Source organism: Nelusetta ayraudi, unplaced genomic scaffold (genome assembly GCF_046127955.1).
Source record: "Nelusetta ayraudi isolate G7.1 ecotype Tasmania unplaced genomic scaffold, CSIRO-AGI_Nayr_v1 ptg000122l, whole genome shotgun sequence".
Lineage (NCBI taxonomy): Eukaryota > Metazoa > Chordata > Actinopteri > Tetraodontiformes > Monacanthidae > Nelusetta > Nelusetta ayraudi.
Window position 1 is genome coordinate 300,856 of NW_027466172.1, and position 24,601 is coordinate 325,456.

The following is a 24,601-nucleotide window of genomic DNA, read 5'->3' on the forward strand; positions in this document are numbered from 1 at the left end:
AGGACACATGGGACTGAGACTTCCATGGACAGACTAAGGATATATTTTTTGTTCTCCTTGTAACTTAACTTCTTCTCTGAGTGTCTGAAAAATGTCTTTTGAGGGGCACAAACACTCTGCTATGAGCCAGAATCACCATGATAATTGTTGTGAAGTGAACCTGCAAACAAAACATTTTTCGACACCGAAGCCAATGATATACCAGTGATTGTACCAGCACAATAACCACGTCAATCAATGTTATGACAAGTAGACACTACCAAACACCGGCCTAAATCAAGCCAAAAAAAAAAAACACCACCCATCATCCATGCTAATCAATAACCGATGTGTCTCCCAAAGTGAGCAGACGCTGTGGTTCAGCTGAATCCACAGCCTTATACCTCAAAAGCTTTGTTCTTGTTTGTTTGTTTTTTTTGTTTGTGTGTTTAAAAAGGTGCATCTGCACAAATATAAATGTTTGTTTTTGTTGTCTACAAGGACATTTGGCAAGGCAATATTCCTGTACTTGCTCTGGATGAACATCAAGGTGCATTCTGATGAAATATCCAGTTTTATTCCATTCCCTTGTGGCATTCCAACATGGCTACTTAAAGAACAGGCAGAGGACCTGGCCCCGTTCATCACACATCTGGCCAACTGCTCCTACCGACAAGGGTGTTTTCCAGACATCTGGAAAGAGTCAAATGTCTGTCCCATACCCAAAGGCTAAGACCCTGGCTCAATCTCAGACTGGTGTCCCATCTCTCTTACCTCTTGTGTAGGGAAAACAGTAGAACAATTTGCTTTGAAAAAGCTTATGCCCACCGTGCTTGACGTGTGTAAAAAAAAACAATATGCATATCTGCCTAATCATAGGACCACAACAGCTTTAGTTAGAGCAATGCACACCTGGCTCACTGAAACAGACTCCCAACCAAAAATGGTGAGAGTACTTTTGGCAGATATGTCAAAACCATTTGACCATGGGACCATGATGCAAAACAAACTGGACCTAAAACTGTGCCCATCTCTGACAGCCTGGATACACAGCTACATCACACAGAGGAGACAAAGAGTGTTGGCAAATGGGAACTACAGCCCCTGGATTGAAGTTACATCTGGGGTGTGTTTGACTCAAGCATTTAACATCATGCATGCATCATAGCATATGGTGTTATTATATCGGTAACATTACATTTATATGTTGTAATTATTATATTGAGTTGAATGTATAAATGGATTGAATGTATGTAGTGCTTTGGTGTATATTTGCTGATCATGACCAGTGCCCTGGGGGTGTTGAAAACCTTGTGACCAAAGACTGTGTAACTCATTAAGTCTCATTAACAGTGACCCTGGGTGACCAGAGAGTGGTCAGCTAAAGGAACTGCCTTTGCCACCCTCATAAAGTTTGCGACCCATCCAGTCACAGGGATGGGAACTTGTGCCCTGAGCTTGCGAAGGAAGGACGGACCATTTGGCTCACGGCCAAATAAGGACCTGCTTCCTGATTCACAAACAACGACAGTAACACCCAGGAACTGAAGGGAGAAGAATGGACAGCCAATCAAAGGACGACGCTTGAGAAGACATTCAAATCAGGAGTCAGCTTGTTTGTCTTTGTACTATTCTTTCTTTCTTGGGAGAAAGGAGTCAGTCTGACTCCGGCTACAGCCAGGACTCCACTCCAGAGATCTCTCCATCAGATCTCTGCACCAAATGTCTTGTTCTTCTTTTCAGATAAAACTTAATACAATTTTCCTTGTCTCCTTTTCTTCATTAAACGAACACGCAGTTTGGTAGCATGATTAGCTAAAGGAACCAAACCAACAGGTGCCACATGGGGGGTAGGTTCCCCATGTGTCTTCCTCCTCTATATGGCCACTGGGGATGCTGTTTCTGAGGACACCCTTGATGTGTGACATGCAGATGACATTGGGCTGTCGAGAGCAAAGCCCATATGCCACATCAAGACAGACACGCCATTGTGCCTGGAGGCACAAAAAGGCTGGACGAATGGGCAGCAAAGAACAACATGATGCTAGATGGGAGAAAGTTGGTTGAGTTATGGATATGGACCCTCCACAACCAACCCCACTGGTAATGGGGGGGGGGGGGGGGGGGGGGGCAGGTGGTACCTGTTGTGGAAACAACAAATTATCTTAGATACCACCGTGTCTTGAATACAGCTCAGTGCTCTTAGTAAAAAAAAATTCAACCCTACATCCTGCAGTTGGGGTTATAATGAAACTATTTAGACCATACAAATATTATAGAATGGCTACCACGATTGCTATCTGCACTTTTCTTTTTTTTACTGCTCTGAAATATTTTATTAAACCTTGAAATTGTTTTTGTATTATTGCTGTGTAAAATTCTTCAGTTTTTCAGTGGACCCTAGGCTCCACTGCAAGCATGAATTAAATAAAATCAATCAATCAAAAAACTTGGATGGAACAGTGTGCATGCGGAGGGCTATAAATGGGTTGTACTAAAAGAAAAAGGTACTTGGAGATTTTAGAGGTGGTCTTACTTAATATAATCACAGATGTCACCAATGTTCCATTTTCTTTAGGTTTCCTTCTTATTCAAAGGAACTACTTCATGATCACGCATTTCGGAACATTCTAACAAAACATCACAACCTCCATGCTGACCTTGTTTTTTGTTTTGTTTTTCCTTGGCTGATTGACACACCTGCTCCCAGTCTGCAATCTAAACACCTGTAGCTCATCCCCTGCAATCAGCTCCAGCTCTCTTAAGCCCCAACTAAGCAGTCACCAGTGTTGCCAACTTGCCGACTATCTCGCAAAATCTGGCCACTTTCAAACTCCCCATGGCGACTTTTTTTTTTTGGTCAAAAGTGACTAGCGACAAATCTCGCAACTTTTCCTGGTGTTATTGGAGACTTTTCTGGTATTTTGGAGACCGACATGAAAGCACCTATCGTTCCTCAGCTGTTCCTGTTGTCAGCGATTGACGGGTGCTGCCGCGAGTCCCCGCCCCGCCCCGCCCCAAAGCAGTCCAAGGCGGTCACAGCCTCGAGAGTCAAGTCGTGCATTCCGCGGCAGTCTTGGGCAGCTGCAGTCAGGAGAGGAGCAGAGAGGAAACCCTCAGAGAGGAGACTCTCCCCACTCCATGTCCCGGCAGCAAATGAGTCGCGCATGCTGAACCCACGCTTCCTTATAGAGTGGGATGTAAATGTAAAGGTTTATTCTTGTCACACTAAAATAAACCACTGCATGTGACTCACACAGCCTCAGTCACTTACTCACCCTTAATTCTAAGAAGTTATGGTCCAACAACAATCCTCTTGAATAATTTGGTTAAAACTAAAAGCTAAAGATCTGCAACACTCATAAAAGCAGCTGTGAGGCTCCGACGAGCTAAACCTCTTCACTAATTAAAGGAGCCAACGATACTGCGCATTGAAACGCATCTGAACCTCTTTTAGACACAATTCCAGAATATGTCATCTAATACAAAACTATGTTCATGAAAATAATATTGGGTAGATTGTAGTACATATATTTAATATAATTAAACATATATATTTATATAATATATTAAAACAAAAAACATATTTAGGGTGTTTATTGCTCTCTTTTTGTCTCTCCCACGACGTTATTCCTCTCCTACAGCATCCATTGCGATCAAGTACAAATTGTCAATTATGCAAATTAGACAGTGACGTCACATGGCGACTTCTTAGGACAGACAATAGCAACTTTCCTGACTGAGGAGTTGGCAACACAGGCAGTCTCTCTTCGCCAGATCGTCTTCGCACCCAGTTTGTCCTCGTACCTGTCTGCTTACCTCGGACCGATCACCTGGTTACTTGTTTTGGCATTGATCCCGTCTCTCCACCTGATCCCTGGAATTCTGATCCCTCGCCTGACCCGCACTTCATCTCAGCCTGTTACCCTGGTTCTGATTGCCTTGAGTAACATCTGCAACCATGCGTAGCGTTCTGCTGCTGTTTCGCTATTGGGTAGCGTCGCGTCTGCGGCCGTGTGGCACGAAGCACAGGGTGCAGAAGTAGAGGGGGATAACAGCTTGTGTTTATTTTATTTTTTTCCCTTGCAAAACACTGGTTCCAGTGGTGACTATTATTACATCCTTTGTTGTTTGTCAACAAGGGGGTGGTAAAAGGGATAATGTGGGTGGGAGGCACCAGAAGTGGAGGTTCTGTGAGCGAGGAAAGATTGGCAACAGGGGTAAAATCAGGCATTGTGAGTTAAAAGATAATACCCAAGCAATTCCGAATGGTCTTCAATACACAGTGAAAAAAAAAAATCAGTCCTTAAAACGGAGCCCATTATTCATCCCTCCCCCATAATTTCCCATAATTTCAGCGTCATTCTTTTTTTTTTAACAGCACCATATTCCCTCCCTTTTCATTACGCCTTGCTGCCTGCAATAGCCGTCAATATGATTTATCAGAGATGTTCAGTGATGAAGTCGTCCCACTGTGAAAGCTGATTAGCTGATGACCATCCTGCTGGTAAAGTGGGTCGGGGGAACAATCTGAAGGCAAAATCTTTCAGTCTCTTCACTTTTTCCGGGGCCCACTTTTATAATGAAAGAAGATGTATTCCTGCAAAGCATAAAGGATATGTTGCAAACCCACCCTACAAAATCAGTGGCATAAGACATGAGAATCTCAGTGCCCAGGAGGCCAGGGGAATTATGTACGGGCAAAACAGCAAAAGCCGTTCACAGGAAGATGACTTTTCGGCATTTTTCTGCTTCCTCTGCCTATGTTTTCTATCTTGAAACCTCATATATGGTTGATCGCATCTTATGCAAAAGCAGAGCAAGTTCCAATGAAAATAGCAAATAGTGGTTGAATGTGAATTTCCAGCAATATGTCAAAAAGATATACTCTGTCAATTTTGGACACATTTAGCTTAAAACTAAATCCATAAATCCATACTTGTGATGCAGAGCAGTCGGCACCAATGCTGAGCAGATAAATTACAAATGAACTGAGATCATAACAAAGAATGTAGTTTCGAATACGACATTTCAAAACCTTTTGGCCAGTTTCTCTAATTAGCCCACGCTACTGAAGAGTGCTAATTTCGTATTAAAAACTATAGACAACTTCTCAGCTCCAACTCTGGGTAAATACTGGGTCCATTGTTCCAAAAATATATCCTAATTTATATTAAAATTCCTAATTGAATGTATGGCCTAGTTCAGGGGTCGGCAACCTTCACTATCAAAAGAGAAAAAGAGTAAAACCACAGTGCCATGTAATGCCTGCATCAGTACTTTAAAACGGGGCCATAAAAATGGCTAAAATGCATTCCCATGTTATTAGGTTGTTGTTGTTGTTGTTGTTGTTGTTGTTTTTCTATTTATTTGAACGCTACAGGGGGCCACTGCAGAGGCGCAGAAGAGCCGCAGGTTGCCGACCCCTGGCCTAGTTGGTCTCATTATTGCATGAGACGCCCCACTCCACACTCTTTTGTCACTACTATTAACACCCTCTAATTGTTTTACTGACCCTTATGTGAAACAACCCAATCACACGCCAACTCTATCCTCAAACGGATGAACATGCAGTGTTGTCCTGCCAAGAGGACGTCGCTTGGGTGATTGGAGCAAATTGTTTTATGTTTCATTTTTTTTCTGGAAGTTCTTAATCATTAAAACATGAACGTGGTATCTACAACAACAACAACAACTAGTCTTTATTCAACATGATTTAGCTTTTTGTATTTCCATGTTGACCATTTTTCTTTGATAAACAGGCAAAAGAACAAATAAAGAACACAGCACTAATTAGGACAACAGTATTAAAGAGCATCACTTCTAAACTGGACATTTATGATGAACAAACATCCATTAGTTTACTTTCATGCAGTGCTGCATGCAGGCATCGATAACAGTTTGATCAAAGCGAGTCTCAAAAGAGAGATATCCCTCAACAATTTAATACTTGCAGAGGCGGTGGGATAGGAAATATGCGTAGGCTTTTACGGCACACTGGCAAACCCCTCTCTGTAATGCTGACTGGCATCTCCCTCACTGCAAGCCGGGGTTGGCTTTAAATCTGAGTAAATGCAGGAAGATATCCAGGGCTGTTGAGAGCCTACGGCATTAGCGTGCACAGCAAATCAGCAGAGAAATGACGGCCATGTGGATACAATACTATAGCTGTAGCACCTGCACACAGACATACAACAAATATTTAACATTTTATGAAAAAGGATAGTTCAACAATTTAGAAAATTTGCCAATTGCCATATAGTCTCTATAGTCATATGAGTAGGCACGTTCCCTTTAATTATCAGTGGCTATGGTTTTGCGGTCCAGGGGCCAGAAGTGAATGGTCCAAGTCTCCCTCCCTCAAAAGTCATCAAATACACAATCCTATAACTCCAAAACACTCTTAAGGACAAGTTGTGACCTGCACAGTCTCATGACTCAGATTTCAAATCAGTGTCTCTGTGATGTGTCTTTTATTGTGCACATGCTTGTTTCTCACCACTTGCTGTTTGTTTTAGTTTCACAGCTTTTCCTTGGTGCAATGAAGTCCACCACGGTAAATATTCTCAGACAATCCCACATACCTCCTTGTAGCCACCTTTTGAGCGACCCTTTACTTCGCCGAAATTTATAAGTCTGTCTCAGATGAGATTCTAAATCAGTCCAACAAGCTCTGAATCTCATCAAGAGGATGCTCTTAGAATCTTTCAAGAGAAAGATTTCATGGCTCCTTTTTTTTCCTGCTTATTCTGTCTGTCAGCCCCAAGAGGGAAAGCAGCTCATCTTGTGTTGAGCAAAGGGAAAACACTCTTGATCAAGATTCAGGGAAACAACACTGGGCAGTAAAGGAACACATTCAGTAGCTTTGCAACTCGCAAAGGAGCATCAGGAGAAAAAATAGCAAGTCACTGAAGGAAATGCTGTCGATGTGGGAAAGACCAGTGTAACGTTTCTATTTTCCAATAGAAAGATGGCCACTGAGTGTTTGTGCTCTAAGTTGATGCTATTTGTAAAGTTCATTCCAGGGACATGGAACGGAGGCTCATGGTAGGTGTTTACACCATACATAAACTGTGGGCAAGATGCTGCTGCGTAACAGAGGCAAGAGGGCCAATCCGTGTTCTTGTGCTTTTCCAACTTACATTTGCATTGCACGGATCGGTGCTCAGAAATTTGCTTTGTCAATAACGTCCTTCTGGATTTTGGACACAACGTGTCAACATCCTCAGCTCATTCTGGGATGTCAGTTCCAGCCTTCCCTCAGTAACTCAAACCACCACTTGTGACTTGCGGCATTCTTAAGGACGACAGTTTCAGCAGAAACAGTACTTCTGAAAAAGTGAAAAGAGGAAAAAAGGAAGACCTTTTCTAAAAACATCTATGAACGGCTTTGTCCCAGGAAGCTCGTTGTGTCCACACCTGAACTCTTCCTCTCCTTTTCTCTGTGAAATCTCTCCTCAGATTTCACTGTTGGCCTCGCTGCATGTGCGCTATGGAGTTTGCAACCACACGTTGTGAGAATGCACACGTTTTGCAACATTCAGGACAGTCCAATTTCCCAAAGCCTATTTGGAATCCAAATTAATCTTGTAATCTGCAATTTTCCACCCTTATCTCACAGCTGTAGGTGGGAGCCTCTTTTGGCACTTTGGCGCAGGGTTTTCCGAGGGAAATCTGGAGCGGACAACCTGTAAATATGAGATATGCGCAGTCTGGTTACATCCTGAAGTCTGATCCCAGCTTAGGAATCAACTCCTCATCCAGCTCTCTTCCATGATGTCTTCATGCAGCACACTGCTCTATTTTTATAACAGCACACATTTTCTCCTGGACACAGTGCTCATGTCTCAGCTCTGTGTCTTTGAATAACCTGTTGCCCCCAGGGACGGTAATTACCCATTTTATGACCTATAATATGGCAAGTTATTTCCTGAAACAACATTTTTGAAGGGTTGTGGCGGGGCGGTAGTGGGTATCTGCAGCGATGACATCGATACCTGTAGAGATAATATTTCTGTCAGCAGTGATAATTTGTGTGCCTACAGAGTTGACTCTTTTTCACATTTCCAACTCAACAGTAAGACTCTTCTCTGTACATCCATGTCACCAATGACTTCCCTGCAATTACCAAGACACTTGGGCACAGAGGCATCGTGCATGTCATATACTGCTTTTTATTACTTTTTTTTGTCCTCTAATTCCTCTTATCAATCATACATCAGCTCGTCGTTTTGAAATTTGTGATTCACGTAAATGTAAACGCGCAGAAAGGGAAAATAGGGAATTTGATGGGTTTGGGGAGATTTAAAAGCAATAACAGATGGCTGCGTTTAAGCTTGTAAATCGAGTGCAGGATCACCACTTTGAAGCAAAACATCTTCACACATTCAACAAAATGTTGAAATTTCATTTTTCTAAATTCTTCTCTTTCTACCTCTTGCCCACCTTCGTTTTAACTTCCCAGGGCTTCTTGCGTAAGCGTTACTGGCTCACGCTCTCTTTACTGGCTTTGGATTTATAATGTGCTTTTCTACCAGGTACTCAAAGAGCTTCCCATTGAAATCCGTTATCCATTCACGCCACATTCACACTGGTGGCATTAACTGCATGTGCAGCCACAGCTGTCCTGGGGGCGGACCGACGGATGCGTGGCTGCCAACCTGCACCTGCAAACACCACCACCACCGTGCATTCACTCACATTCATGTGAGGCAAAGTGTCTCACCCAAGGACACAGCAACAGAGACATGGTTCAAACCCCCAATTCAATGGTTATTGGACGACCCCCTCCTGTCTGAGAGCTTGGAGGGGGACCCTCAGACTAAACAACACTCACTAATATGCATTCGTTACTCAAGTTTTCAGTCTTTCTGTCAGCGATGATGCTTTCAGACTTTCCAGCCAGATGAACTGTTTGTGTTCCTTAGCACTCACTTGTGTGTCTGGCTGAGCTGCTGTGCACGTCTGCGGAGAATGAGAAGTAATCAGATCAGTACATCTTTGTACATTGTGCCTCGGTCCTATTTAATCTATTCAGGGATCAGCTGAATTAAACTGCAGCGTGTCAGGGACTCAACCTGAACAGTCTAGACAATTTTTTTTTCTAAAGGGGCTTATAAATAATTAAAGCACTTAACGAAACAGACCACACTCAAACCAAAGGAAGACAATTAGTAAAGAAGGGACAAAAGTTGAACTTAAATCAATGTGTTCTTTAAAATGAATAAAGTAATAATAAAGTGCATTTCCTTCAGGGTTCATAAACCCTACGATTATATAAGGCAGACAGGCACACGTTGCACATGTCACACTAATATACAGAAGCTCACGTCGGGTTAAAAGCCATGCCGAGACCAGAAATGAAGCGCGTCGGCTTCTAACCTTGAGGAAAAAAAGAATTCAAACATCAGAACGCTGGTGCGGCTCTTTGAAAACTAAGCCACACTGGCTCTTATTCATGCACCACTCATCTCATAATTAGCATTCATAAGAACAGACGTGCCTCCAAGGTCGGGAAGAGGGAAGAAAAAAAAAAACATTGGCAGTGTAAGTGGTGAGTGATCAGCCACCGCCTCCCACCCACCACAACCACACACAACCAAACATCGGCCCCATTAAAAATAGCAAATGTCACAGCTGCTCCATCCGACAAGAAGAGCGCAGGACGCAGGACCCCTGCCCGGCTCGCTTGTCTGTCACAATGTGCACTTAGTTATGAGCACCTTCTTCTTCTTTTTTTTTTTTTTCACAGTACGCTACGCCTCGAGAGTCCCCGTGCCACCATCTACCAAATTAACACCCCACCCAACCTGCACAACCTCCCCCGCCCCCCAACACCTTCCGTTCCAGGCAGCTCAAACTGTGAAGCCAGCCAGCTGCCGCAGGAGCGTTCAAAACTGCCGCTCCCCAAAGCCCAACGCAATTGCCCTGTTATTGTCCACTCATCCACAGCACACAAGGGTGGAGGACATAGATGGGAGGGGTTGGGGGGGTGGCGGTGGGTGGCAAAGACCACGTGAAATTCGAGGCGGCGCGGTTTGACAGTGAGCTCTGTATCAAGGGAAGTCTCGCTTCAAATTTTGGCCATGCGGCTGAAGCGTTCTAACACTTCCTTAGAATTACTTTTTTAAGTTGACAAGAACATTCTTTAACATCTCTGTGGATTCTCATACATTTCTCTCAAATTCAGTCTTTTTAGGTTCTCAAAAGATGCTTAAATTGTCCTTTCACAGAGGCCTATTTACAGAGAATTTGCACAAATAGCAAGGAAATTTACTTTGCGGCAATGCTTTCAGGAAATAAATCTTGTACCACTGGAAAGTTTGTTTACCTCTCTCTGCCCAACTGCCAAACATCTTATGGTTTTCACTTTTGATAGTGCCTCTTCTTTTGAGAGTTATAAGAAGAAGCATTCCAACAGCAAAGAAATAATCTACCAAACCCACGTCATGGTTTTCATGCTTTAAATTCATATTCTTCTCCCTTCAAGTTGTGAGTTTTCTTGGTGTTGCTCCGTTTTTTTAAGCTGAGGCCTTGTTCAGACTGCCAGCCAAAATCCAATTTTAGCCCATCCACATTCAAACCGGATGGCTCTTTTGTAGTATGAACAGTCACAAATCACATGAAATCTGATTTTTTGCACGACGGATTAAAACCACATTCGGGAGGTAGTTTCAAATTGCATTTTGCAAATTGCAATTGGTTTTGCCTGTCCGTGACGTCACTCTAGGAAAGTCATTGCCTCATCAGTCTGTGGGGAGATATCTCCATTCAAGCTAAGCTCCAGGGCATGTATCGCAACAAGCACCGCTGTCACAATTGTATGACGTCACACACTGCACGCGCTGGATGACGCCTCCGCTCCGACGTCGTTGCTACAGCAACCTATCAGATTGTTCAATAATGTGGCCCAGTCTGAAGAGAGCCAGATCCCATTTGGACACTTGTTAAAAAACAGTGTGGACAGTCAGCCCTAAAAAAAACGAATTCAGAAGGAATCTGAATGGAATCAGATTTGCCTGCAGTCTGAAGGCACCTGAAATATAAGAAAGCATGATTGTCAGGAGAGGTCTAACTACATCTAACTGATGAAAGAGAATAGTCTAAAAACAGTACACAAATACAGTCAGATAAAGCTTTTGCTGCAGATAATCCCTCTGTTATTCAGAGCTGGAACTAAATTGTACCAATTTAATATATGAAAGGTCCTGGTGTTTTGAATGTAATCAGGAAAAAGCATTAGAGAATTACACCATAAGCTGATGGTACGCTATCAGTGAAAACGGCAAAATACGTTCGCGACTGATAATTTGTCCCGACACTGGCGTGACACTTTGGAGTGTGAAGCACGAGTGGTGTCAGCCGGAGTGAATATGAACGGCCCTCTCATATCGGTAAGTCGTTGCTTCAGAACCCGAGCCAGGACATCTACGCTCAGTGCCTTTTGACCAGGAGCTCATTAATCACACTCTTACAGATGACATAGAGTAATTACCCTCTGAGAAAAGCTGCACACTGACACGCGCCCTAGCTCTGCACAACGCACACTCACCCAAAAAAAAAGGCAGAATGGATTGCGTTTTTTTTTTAAACCGTTGCTTCCCGGTATGTTCCGGCCGATCAGAACGCCAGAACTGCGCGCTCACGCGTGCGTCTGTGCGATTTCAAGGATAGATCCGGCATACACAGAAGTCTGTGTTTTTTCGAGGTGTTAAGCAGGTCATGGATACCTCCTGCCCAGGGAGGGAGTCAGTCTGTCTAGGAATGATGAAATCCTCCACCTGTCCCCATTCATCAAGCCCGCTAAACATATTAATTATCACAAACCTTCAGACTTACAGCAAAGGACACACACACACACACACACAGGTCTTCTCCCCTCTCAAGCCAATGTTACTTACTCAGATCTGCACACAGTTGAAATGCGTCTGCGGTGGCCAGATACTGATGTTGCTTGTAAAGGCCGGCGGCACTGGCAAGTCAGTGTGGTAATTCTAAAGGACGCCAAGACGCCAGTTATTGCTTGCAGCATGTCGTAACCCAAACCCTGACAGTGGTGATGCTGTCATATCGATCACACCACAGTTCCTGCTGGCAAATTCGTACATTTCACTTCACCGTGGCAAAACAACACTCAGACCAAACCATTTCTGTGGCTACTGTATTTGAAAGCATAAATAAATAAAATGGAATGCTTTTGGGCTGCAGGCACCTTTTTCAAATATAGAGAAGAGAAGATAGATAGATAGATATCAATCAGTTTATTTAAAGTGCATAATTACCATAAAACATTGTCTCAATACACTTTACAGAAAAGATAAAACAAACGACCGGTACTGAGTAAAAAAAAGTTGATTTTAAGACGATATTTAAAGACTGTGCTGGAGTTACCTTCTTTCACATCTAATGGGAGCTGATTCCACGAAAAGGCACGGTAGGAGAAAGCCCTACAGCCAGTAGTCTTTTTATTAACTGACGGGATGACAAGAAGGCGTGAATTTAGAGAGCAGAGGGAGCGCTGCGAAATGTATGGAATGAGTAGATCAGTCCATTCAAATCCATTTAAAGCCTTATAGGTTAAAAGCAGAACCTTAAAATCAGCCCTGGTCTGAATAGGCAGCCAGTGAAGTGATGCCAAGATGGGAGTTATGTGACTGTATCTACTTGTTCTTGTCAGGGTTCTTGCAGCAGAGTTTTGTACAAGCTAAAGGCTTCTTGTGGTACAATTAGGGAGGCCAGAGAAAAGACAATTGCAGTAATCCAGTCTCGCAAACACCAGAGCATGAAGCACAATCTCAGCATTTTGAAAAGATAAAACAGGGTGAATCTTAGCTACGTTGCGCAGAAGAAAATATGCTGTCTTGGTTATTTCCCTAATATGAGGCTTAAAAGTCAGAGTCAGATCAAAAATAACTCCAAGGTTTTTCATATTGGAGCTCGAAGAAATCGTGAATCCATCAAGATTGAGAAATAGGTCCTCAGATCAGTGCTTTTGGTAAGTAGGCCTAATCACTGCCAAGTCTGTTTTTGCAGCATTAAACCTTAGAAAATTATGACACATCCAACGTTTGATGTGGCATACACATACCTCTAGATTTTAGATTTGGGAGGGGTCGTTTGGCTGCAGTGGCATGTGTGTCATCCGCATAGCAATGGTAGTTTATACCATACCCTGAAATAATCTTGCCCAAGGGGGGCATGTAAATGCAGAATAATAGGGGGCCAAGGACAGAACCCTGTGGTACACCAGAGATGACTGTAGAGTATCTGGAAAGATGATTATTAAAACTAACACATCTACACACATATGGATGTGTGTGTGTGTATGTGTATATATATATATATATATATATATATATATATATATATATATATATATATATATACATATATATATATTAACCTGATTTAACTGCAGACTTTAACAACCACATTTGGAAAGAAATACTATTTTTTAACATGGAATTTAATAAAGCGAAATTCACTATAATATTAAATACTAACTTATTCACACTTCAGTTTCTCTATTTTTAAATAGGTTTTAAGCAAACTAATTGGGCCACTTTTTTTTTTTTTTTTTTTTTTTTTACAAATTAAACAAACATTTTTTGATAAATGTGATAAATAACCCAAATAACTGAACAAATACAAACTAAACTAACTGACTAAGCAAATAGACAGTCGGAGATCATATTTTAGAACCGAGAGCTTACTAATAGTCCTTTTTGTTTGAGTCCTTTTCCCCACAAGTTTTGATTTGTGAAATGTCTGAGTGCTCCTTCTGTCCTCAGCTCCGTCTCACTCAGCTAAATGACTGGTAAGTCTCTGTTTGTTGTGTTCTTGTGGCGTGTGCGCTACCAATTTGTGTGATTGTGTTCACCTGCTGAGGCACACCTTGGAGCAGCACTGACACATGCACGGAAAAGCGCACGCACCCGCCGTCACATGCAAGGAGAAGCGCGCACACCTGACGTCATATGCGCGGAGAAGCGCAGCTGCTGCCACACCTCCCAACCAACTGCCGCAACACTCCCAAAATGGTAAAAGCATCTATTTCAAAGTAACTGATTCTAACATTAGTCTTTAAGAAAACTGATTTAGTGGTTGGCAGAAATCGAAATTTTCACATTTTTCAGTTGCTGTGCAGTGGAAATTGGCATTGTGATGCTTCAAGTCTCTGTGCACCACTCTTTGTGGCAATCAACTTTCAACTGGCCACAGACCTCTGTTATTGCTGTTGTGAGTGTGGGAAAAAAAAAGACAAATCACCCGAACATAAAAGGTTCCACTGACAAAGTGCTAACACTAAATGGACTTTCAGTTTGCTGCTGCAGCTCCTGTTTGAGCCCCTCGTCTTATTGGACTGTCTGCTGAAAAGACGGCTACAATTCTGATCATTTGTCCTCCTGCCACTTTCGAAAGGATCTAGCAGCAGGGAAAAATCAGACCGGGGGGAGGACGGTGGGCGGCGGAGGCGCAGCAGACCGAGCGGCTGTTTTCTTTGAAAGAGCTGTAAATTTCTCGACGCGAGCCCTTGTCTGCTCATTTCGTTATGCGAGGCTTACATGGGCATGAGGAACTCCAGCTGTCAGTAGTCATCTCCCGATGCCCATAAAGCCATGTGGTGCGGGGTCATTCCCTGTAATTGGTTTGGTTAGTGCTCCCACAATGGGCCGCAACCTGGTCTTTCAGCTATTTCGCGGCCGCTTGCTGGATGTCACCTCTGCGCCAAAGACAACATTTCCACCCGCCGCCAAAGCCGTGGCGCGGCGGCCGTCCTCCACCGATCCCGCCCCACACCTTGCCAAAAAAAACAAAGCTAAATACACCCCCCCACACACACACACACACACACACACACACACACACACACACACCACACCCCTCCCAAGATTTCTCCTGAGTCTGCTCTTATTTAGGAGGAGATCATTAGCTCAAGTATAGCCCTCAAATCCTTTTAAAAGCATTCCATGATAACTTTGGAGGGGTGGGAGGAGGGGAGCAGCTTGTATCCGTCAAGAGGCCCAGCAACATTAAAGCCCTTCTAAATGTCCGTCTTTGTTTCAAAGCTGCGACATCTCCCCTTTAATCACGACATCCCCCCGCCCCCCCCCCCCCCCCCCACCCCCGGCTCCCCGACACGCGTCCCGCGAATCCCTCAAAACCCAACGGCCAATTAGTAAAGGGCGGCGAGAGATGAAAGAAGCTGCTATCGTGCCATCCGCCAACCAATTAACAGCAGCGGGCACGGTCAAGAAGAGGGACACACCGTCCACTCGTACGTCCGTTTGTCCTCCTCATGCGACGACGATGCACGAGGGTTTGCAGCCGGAGTTAGGACAGTTAATTAATCTTCATTTACATTAATTAGTGCGGGCGGCGGAGAGCGGAGAATGAATTGCGCGATTCCATCGAAAAAACGGGCGGCGTCGTAAAGCTTGGCGTCGACCTTGAAGCCAGGTTCCGGTGGCGGCACCGGAGTGAGCGATCGTACTTGTGTGAATACCAGTGGTGGGCCGTCTGGGCCAGCAAGACATTTCCCTGCTGGGGTAAACATACTTAGAACAGTACATTTTCCAGTAAATATGATAATAAAGTTTCTCTCCATAGAGAGATAGTTTTTTTTTTTTCACGTTATATAATATACACTTGGTTGCGCTGCTTGTGGTATATGACAGAAGAGTTTTTATGTAATCATATTTCAGATTGCCTTGCACTGAATTTTACATGTACAGTATGCATCCTGTGATTGGATAAGCACTGAGGGCCTGACAGACTAAACTCAACCCAGAGATCCATTAGCTTTGACGACGAAGCCATGACAGCTAAAAGAGAATATAAAGATTTAGTTGCCGAATCATCTGCAATTTATGCATTTATGCATGTTGGCGCAGCAGCTGCACCAACATGTTCAATTGTTTTATAATTTAGTAGCTCCGTTACCATATATTTCACAAGTTTGGACAAAAGTGTCAGCGGACTGAATGTACTTTTCATGGACTTATTAAAACTTTGTTGAGGAATCTCTTAACATCAGCTTTTTATTTGTAAGTTTTGACAGTATCAGTGGTCTTTATTCCTCCTGTTAATTGTGATTTTAAATGCTCCAGAAACTCCAGTAAGTGTCACTCGACTAGGTTACCGATATGAAGGTGATGTAATGTGTGGGTGTGATTATCTGTGGATTCCTGAGCCATGGCGTTATATTGAGGGTATTATGAGGTGTATTAATTTAGGGTGGACTAAATATGACGTCACTGATGGCGTGGACGTGAAATGCACGGCCCGCCACTGGTAAATACTTTGGCTTATTCTGCTGAACTGTAAACCCTCTGATTAGATCAATTCTCCATTCGGGCGTCTTTTTTTCTCAACCGTTAGCCACGATTCAATTTGCCGCCACTCCACTCTTACCGTCAGCAATTGCTGCTGTTGGAGGCGTAGAATATTCTTTGCACAATCTCTTTTTTTTTTTTTTTGTCACACGGATGGCTGCACCGTCAGCAAGGCGGGCGCTGCCCCTCGAATTTGAATAAACGGCCATCTGACCTGGCTGCTCATGGTGACTATCTGCCAGAAAGCTGCCACCCTCTGATCTCCACTCTGACCTCTGACCCACCCAGGAGCAGCTGATGGGGCAGGGCTGGTGACAGGGTATCTCCCCTGTCGATATGCTCGCCGATACGCCGATTGCATCATCGCCACACCGGCGCATCTCCGCTCAAATGCACCGCCTCATGCATGTAAAACGAGGCCGGGGGTTGGCCGCGCTGGCGGGGCGTGATGAAAAAGTTGCGAGGACGGGATAAACACAAGAACCCGGGAGATGCCTGTCACAAAAGACGGATGGCTCCCTGGAATTTTCATTGTCGTCTTGTCAATCTTGTATACTTTTTTTTTTCCTCCCTCCTGAATAATCGAGTCCTTTAGCTGAAGGGCCTTGTCAGTCTCCGTTCAGGTTTACACTCCGGGATGTGAATATTTGGGAGTTTGTCTTTGGCAAGTGAAATCGAGGAGTCGCTGAATTAAAAATGAGGAAGCAACACCGAGGTTTGGGCTTTTTCAGCTGATGCACTATTTGAACATTGAATGCAAGAAGCCCCGTGTTTGAACGTGTTTTGAACAAACTTGGAATCACAATTTCTTTTGTAGCTTCATGACATAAATTTTCCAATGTCTGAGTGAAGAAAATGATAACCACTCGGCGCCGCTATCTCTGAGAAACGGCCACCAGACAAGCTGTGGCTGCAGACCTGTCACTTCAGCTAATGCAGGCCTGATTTTCTCATAGTTTTCATGGAAACCCTTGTGCTTGGGAAAACCCTCTTTAGAGATTTTGAAAAATGTGCGCAAGAACAGACACACAATTTAATCTCAAAATGATGGACTCCCAATCAAAATCTAATTGTAGTAAACAAAGAGTAAATTCGCCAATAGTATGTTTTGATGCTGTAAACTGTTGTTTGTCTTTCTTCCATTTCATATAATTCTGGTTTGAAAAGTGTTTATTTGCCAAACCAGACCACCATTATGTCAGGAGTTGACACAAACTTAGACTAATGATTATTTCTGTACATACATCATTCAGCTGCAGAATAGCTTGCTGGCTGAACAACTCTGAGCCACCACAGTTGAAACACCCCAGACTTGAACCTTGCATACACGACTGGTAGTCTGCACGATTGAAAAGTTACCAACCAGAGGCTCCTGGAAAAAAAAGAGTGGTCACTGAAAGGTCAACATTCAAAGACCTTAAAATCTTAAATGCGGCCAAATGGCGGCTTCACTGTTGAATATTTTCCATAAGCTTCAATGGACAGAGTCAAACAAAGAATTTTAAACAGGATCTTTTGAGGTATCTGCTTTTTATGTGTGCCCATGGTACACACAGTCCTTTGAGGACATGATGGACAATGTATGAATAGGGTTTTTTTGTTTCTTGAAGTCATACATCCATAATGTAATATACTAACCAAGAATGTGAATCAGAGAGAGAATGCTTCCTATATGCTACATTCTACATTCGCTGCTGCATCACAACATATCAGTAGCTTGTCTTGTTATGGATGACCTGGCAAAGGACTCATCTCTTGCTTGCCCATTAAGAAACTAGTTAGCTCACTTGTTTCCATATAATCCAGCGTATTTTGATAAACTGATAGCCTTAACGGCCTAAACTAACTCATATTATACCTGCGCAGCGGTCACAGCGATCCCAACAGAAGTTATTTTCTGTTTCTTTTAATAATCTTTAACTGGATGAGAAGTACTCTCAACCCTTCGTTTCTGGAGCAGCACCAATTTTGGAAGTTGTTGAATGAGCAGATTCCAGTGCCACACTTATTTTGGGTCGGATGTCCACAACATTTGGTTGTATTTGACAACTGTACATTATCATCGCAACACTCATCTACTTTTATGGTCCCATTGCAAATTAGGTCCACTAACAAACTAACCATAACCTGCTCCTAAGCACTGACAACTATACAGCAGTCAACATGTTTTGCACATACCAGGTGTTAAATCATATCAATCTGTTAAACTGGGCAGCAATGTCCCTCTGTACATCCATTCATAATCTATGTATATCAACTAATCGTGCTCCACTTGTGCCACTGCTCCCTGTACTTTTAATAAGGCTGTAATATTTCACATCTTAAACATGTGGTAATATATCACTACATATAGCATTTTAACACCTCATATCCAGCACCAATTACTGTTATTGCTTCAGCCTGCTCAACAAAGGTTTTTATAATTTATTATGTAATAATTTTACTGTCCTAACTAAACGTACTAATCTTTTGCATGAGAAAATCCCACACTCACACTGTTTATCCTGTGTAAGAAATATTTGGATACCTTATAATTCTCAGACATCCACCGACAAGTTTTTTTTTTGGAATGTAATACTTTGAAGAAGGTCAAACTATGTCAGTATGCTGTAATATAAGTCGAAACTAATTTGACGATATCAGAACTGAGCAGATTTAAAACAGTGTCTTAAGGCTTATTGTTATGTGGTTACTGTGGCCTAAATTCTACAAAATAACCATAGTGAAATTACTGATATTTACACTGTGGTATATTTCAATATACAACTTCAGACTGTCAAACATTATTCATTGAGGACTGTGTGGACTGCTAATCGATAAGCAGGTCTTATGTCTAAAGTCAAAGAAAGTTAAGTTATGTTTGTCAATATTACATTTAGTCTGAAGTTTAATTCTTTATTCTCTCTTTACTCTAAATCATGTCGATGACTGCCCTTGGCTGTTAAGCAGTTTCACACAGCTTTTTGTAATATTCCACAACTTAAAAAAAAAAAATGTCTAGACAGAGATAGAGAAAAAGAACTGTTTGTCTGTTGCCAACAAGCATTTATTTCTTTTCTTTTGATTAAGGAATCTACTTCTGCTGATAACAATTCTTAAAAAGACCTCTGTAGTAGATCCAAGAAGGTGTGAGCTGTGGGGAACAAAGCCAGCCTCATTACAATAACTGAGCCATTTAGTTTTAGGTAAATATTATGTCTTCTCAAAATGCTCACTGCACTGGTACTAGATTTGTCATCTTCCACTCCACTGGCATCACCATGAGGGATAAAATCCAACCATGACAGTTGTTGCGCACCCTACTTGGATCTCCTTCATTATAAATATTTGCAAAGCATAGAAAATAAAAAGGCAATGTACTTCAGAACTTTACAAGTTTGAAAAAAAAAAAGTTCAATTCAATTCAATCCAAATTGTATGAATTCTGTGAATATTTTTTATTTTACCCTGGATGTGGTTGATTGCCAGTGCTATCCAGTGCTGAGACCCTGAACAGATCTGAAGAAGTTGCCTGCACTCACCTTGGTTTTGTCATACAGGGCGTGGTTGTCCAAAAGCATGCGGCGCTCCGCTCGAGCGAATCTCCTCAGATCTCTTTCAAACTGCTGTAGAAAAGTGGGGAATAAAAGCTTTTTAATTTGAAATGCCCCAACACATTGAATAGAAACAATGCTACTACCCATGTGTGTTTTTTTTCATTCCATCCATTTATAATACTCTCATTATTCATATTTTAGGCATGCTGCTTATTGGTAAATGGTAAATGGACTGCACTTACATAGCGCTTTCCAGCACCTTCACGGTACCCCAAGTGCTTTACAATGGCCTCTCATTCATCCATTCACTCACACACTCATACACCAATGGGTGGCTGCTGCCATGCAAGGCGCTGCAAGCCCCAGGGAGAGCAATTTAGGGTCAAAAGTCTTGCCGAAGGACACAACGACAGACTGGAATGGAGCAGGATTTGAACCGCCAACCTTTCAGTCAATGGACAACCCGCTCTACATCCTGAGCTACAGTCACCTGTTATTACAATATTATTAAAATACTTCAATTGAGTTTGATCTGTTTGAGTGGTATTTGACTCATGCATCTCCATTCAGAATCACACTCGCAGACCTCAAGTTTGGCCCCAGCCTGTCTTTTCAGTAAACACACCCCACGAAGTAAATGACGACGTAATTGTTCATACCCTGGAGCCAGACCAGCCAAGGAGAGCGAAGGCATAGCGATCAATAGGTGGCGACACCAAGTCCACCCGCACCGCCCTCCAGCCCCGGCTGTCCCCCTCGTCGATCTGCAGACCCCCTTCCACTCGGCTGCCCTCCAGTCGCAGGATCAAGAAGCACTTTGCAAAGTGGTCCATGGCCTCGAACTTGACAGACGGGAGCTTTGACATGTCAAAAGTGGACGCATGGTAGTCAGAGTACAGCAGAATGCCCTGGAGGAGCAAGAAAAGGGTGTTGATTTCACTCGGAACAAATGATGGATCTCTGCTGAGCTGCAGACGCTTTTGAACGTGAACCATGCAGAAAATGTTTTTGTTAGGCGTTTGTTAGTTCCATAGTTTCCACTAAATGTTCAGCTGGTTTTTACAGAGGTGTTTGTTTGTAGAACGTTAAGTTTTCCAGTGTGCCATGAATATGTACCTGCTCTCTAAATGCTACATAAGCCACTTCTTTTCACGATGTAAGAAAATGTTTGAATAAAAAAAAGTATATACTTTTTTTCTGCAAAGGACAACGAGCTCAAACAAACAAATAAATAAATAAATAAATAAACTTTTCAAGACCTCTTGAGTGCACGCAGTCAATTTATTGTTGTAAAAAACTTGGAAATGCAGCAGACATTTCCACAGAGTGCTTCTCTTTTTCTAGACTAAACATCCATTTATTTAAAATCGCAGCACTTGAAGTTAAGTAAGGCCATTTTCAGCTCCAATACAGGGCAACGCCAGAGAAACTTTCTAACTCTACTCTTGTGAAAAAGACCATTTTACACAATTTCAGTTCTTATCAATAGAGCTACAGCGAAATCAACAAACTTCTATAGTTTACTGACGCTGGACAGTTGCTCACGTCCCAGGTCAATGAATTAAATATTATTAAAGCAGAACTAAATCAAAAACAGTTGTTTATCATGGCTGGTAATGGAGGTTGGCAGGACATGTATCACATATCCTTACTCTTGTCGCCAGTACAATATTGAGGCAGGAGCGGCGGAGAAAGGGATGGCTGAGATCCAATAAAGAGACGTAGCCTCCAGTCAGCCGTGTTCGATGACTGGAGCCCATTCTTTGATAAATGGCTGTGCTCTCCACATAATGGAAAGTAAGCCAAGTAAGATGTCACAGCGTCAAGGAGGGCGAGAGCGAGGCAGCCAGAGAGAGGGCAGCGGCGAGAAACAGTCAAAAGTGAAAAAAAAAGAAGTGAAATGGAGTAAGTGCGAGGGAGCTGGAAGATAAAGTCAAGGAAAATCGGCAGATGACTCAAGAACAGAGGGAGAGGGAAGAGGGACTGAGGCCTCGCAGTCTCTCCGAATTGATTTCCCGCGGGACTCGTCCCGGCTGATTATGCCTCTCTTTGGATGCAGGGGTGTCGAGGCGATAAAGATTACAAATTGTCAATTTGATTCCGCTGCGCGGCGGTTATTGTTGGTTTGCCACTGTCTCGCGCCAGCCATAGATCCGCAGCGCTCTCCTTAAAGAGCAATAATTGGGGAGGCCTGGCAGGCCGCGAGCTGTCGGGGCCCCGAATGACGAGAGGTTAATGGCGGGACATTAGTCGACTCATCAGCACCGCAAACTGGTCGAGGGGCAACGTTTTCCATAGGCAGACGGGTCGAAGGCAGCGACAGAGGCGGAGCCGTGATTGGCAGACGGGGAGCGCGCCTAGAAGGAAAACTGCCTTACACCTCTTCCTCTAATCATCTCTTGGGGTCAACCGAGGTTTTTTTTTTTCTTTTGTTACGAAATTGCGGGCTAAAAAGAAATTTTCCAGTCCGCTCTCAGCTGCACCCCCGGGACGCCTCTCCCTTCTTGCAATTACAGATAACCGTTCACCTTGCAATAACGGGCAAGGAAGGGGATACTAAAAAGTTCCCCTTCACGTTTAGTGATAGCTCGGCTTGAAGGCCGTGATAGTCTCCACTTGGATAATGAGGCTGGAATGTCGGCGTTAAAAAAAGCACCTGGACACCGACTAATCTGCAATTAAAATCCCAGTGACAACGCACAGAAGTACTGTAGCTTCTTCATACAGTCGAAATGTTAGCGTCAAGGTTCTTATGCCCAGGCCTTATGTGGCTCTGTAAGGCTACTTCTTGAAACCCTAGACCTGGAGCATGAGGACGAGCTTGCACGGCAGGGCGATGACGTCTTCATTTTTGAAAAAAATTTGGATTTCAAACTTTTCCTCTCTGAAACCTGGCTTTGGCCTCGAAAATGCCACGGCAATCAAATCAAGTCAAATAAATAAAGACGTAATGAATTTTACAGTTTATAGAAGTGGAGAGCTGTGCATTTCACATCGAGGCCTTCAGTGGCATCGTACCTAGACCTAAATGAATGTGCCTCATAATACCAACAATACTGTCAAAACTCAACAAATTGTGCCAACAAAGTTAATAATTCCAGCAAAAGTGCACTATGTGAGCAAGTTCGTCCAATTAACTGTGCATTGTTTGCCGTTTCATAAAACACACCGATGAGACAAAAACAAAACAAATGAAGTCACACACATTTGGGGATGTTTAAATCTCTCGCATCATTTTGATTCCTTGAGAGTAAAGTATTAATGAGTCAAGACGACAACTGCACAAACCACATGAGGAAGCCCTTCCATCCATGCGGTTCTTGGCCTTTCAGCCTACGCGTGAAAACCGCAGCCGGGTTGTTTTTATTTTTCTACCCATCTGCCCCCACTCTCCGCCTCACACACACTCGCAAATCCGCCATAAATTAAAAAAAAAAAGAAAAAAGAAAAAAACAGGATGTCATCAAGTCCCCTGTCTCAACGTCGCCTGGGGCTGTTTAGCCCAGTAGCGCTCTGTAATCATCTCCCACGCAGCAGGTAATGTCAGCGAGCATCTGAGAGTAAGCTTATTCCAGCAGAACTGTTTACAGAGGGAATTACAGAGGAGGACAGCGGGAAGATAATCTTTCCCCCCCAAGCTTCGCCTAGGAGCGTTTAAAGAAAAAATAAAAGTGAGAGAGCTCGACTTTTGAAATTGTCATCTTAAAGCTGAGATGCAAAGACTTTTACTTTTTTCCCCTATCATCTTCACTTTTTACTGAGATTCTTTGAAGGAGGGACTCTGACGCCTTGACTAAGCTCACAAGAAGCAGGACTAAGTAGCCACGGCAGCAAATGGCACGTGTCCCAAGTGCAAATCTTATCTTCTATTCTATTCGACTAGCAAAAAAAAAAAAACCTTAAAAAGTCACATTCAGATGCAAATCAGCAAGTGTTAGCCAGGAACGTTTAAACCGAGCTTTGGGTCCGAGTCAGAGCATTTGGAGTGAAAGACGCTGATTGCTCGAATTAAAGTGCAGCGGTTTGGCTCTTCCCACTCCGGTCCAAGTTCTCTGACTCAATGGAGTGGCTCACAATTGTGGCCATAGGACCTAATTTCAATTCAAGTGAACTGGTCTACTATTTAACAATGGAGACCCTTTCAACACATTTCGTCCAATCCCCCTAGCTCAGCAGAGTTTGCTGGTGCGAGCGGAAATAGCGTCTCAGCACTGCCGGAATTTTACTTTTATGCGCTGTAGCTGTACCTACTTCTGTAGCAGTGACAGTCCACCACTCCCGTAGGCTAGTACCACCATTTCATCCAGTCCTACACTTTAGCGGAGTTCGCTAGTGCCAGGCTAGCACAAATTCTAAGACCCTCCTCTCCTCAAAACATTTCTGTCCGGATGAGCAGAGGTTAAGGAAGAGACTAGGACACGTCACTGTAACGACCAAAACCGCATTCAGCACGTGGCAGTCCAAGCTCAACAGCACCACGACGGCGCTTTGGCCTTGAACAATGCCGCCGTTGGGAGAACAGCGATCGCAGAGTGTTCAGACGCAGACGTGATAGATGGGCGGAGGGTAAAACGCCCCTCCGGATCCTTCCTTTACCATTAGCAGGGCCAAGCTGGAGCTCATCCGTCTGCCAACCAAAAGCTTCGGGGCCTGACCTTGACTTTGCCCCCACCAGTTATGCTCTCAGAACATCGGCAGGATGGAGGAGAGAGAGACGTGGGCAGGGAAAAAATGAACCCGTTTTTACAAGGA

The 24,601-nt window shown here is 43.3% G+C and overlaps 1 protein-coding gene across 7 annotated transcripts in view; it reads right to left on the reverse strand.

Annotated features, from left to right (window-relative positions):
- dntt (deoxynucleotidyltransferase, terminal) overlaps nucleotides 1-24,601 on the reverse strand; it is a 100,385-nt gene that overhangs the window by 12,477 nt on the left and 63,307 nt on the right. For 5 of the 7 annotated variants that reach the window (XM_076050104.1, XM_076050098.1, XM_076050105.1 and 2 more), the window contains exons 9-10: nucleotides 20,509-20,757; nucleotides 19,835-19,918 (exon numbers count right to left, since the gene is read on the reverse strand). In XM_076050104.1, coding sequence (XP_075906219.1) covers nucleotides 19,835-19,918; nucleotides 20,509-20,757 — 333 coding nt within the window. Of the gene's footprint in view, nucleotides 1-18,992; nucleotides 19,447-19,834; nucleotides 19,919-20,508; nucleotides 20,758-24,601 lie in introns of those variants that run through there. The other 2 variants (XM_076050100.1, XM_076050099.1) reach the window with 2 other exon arrangements.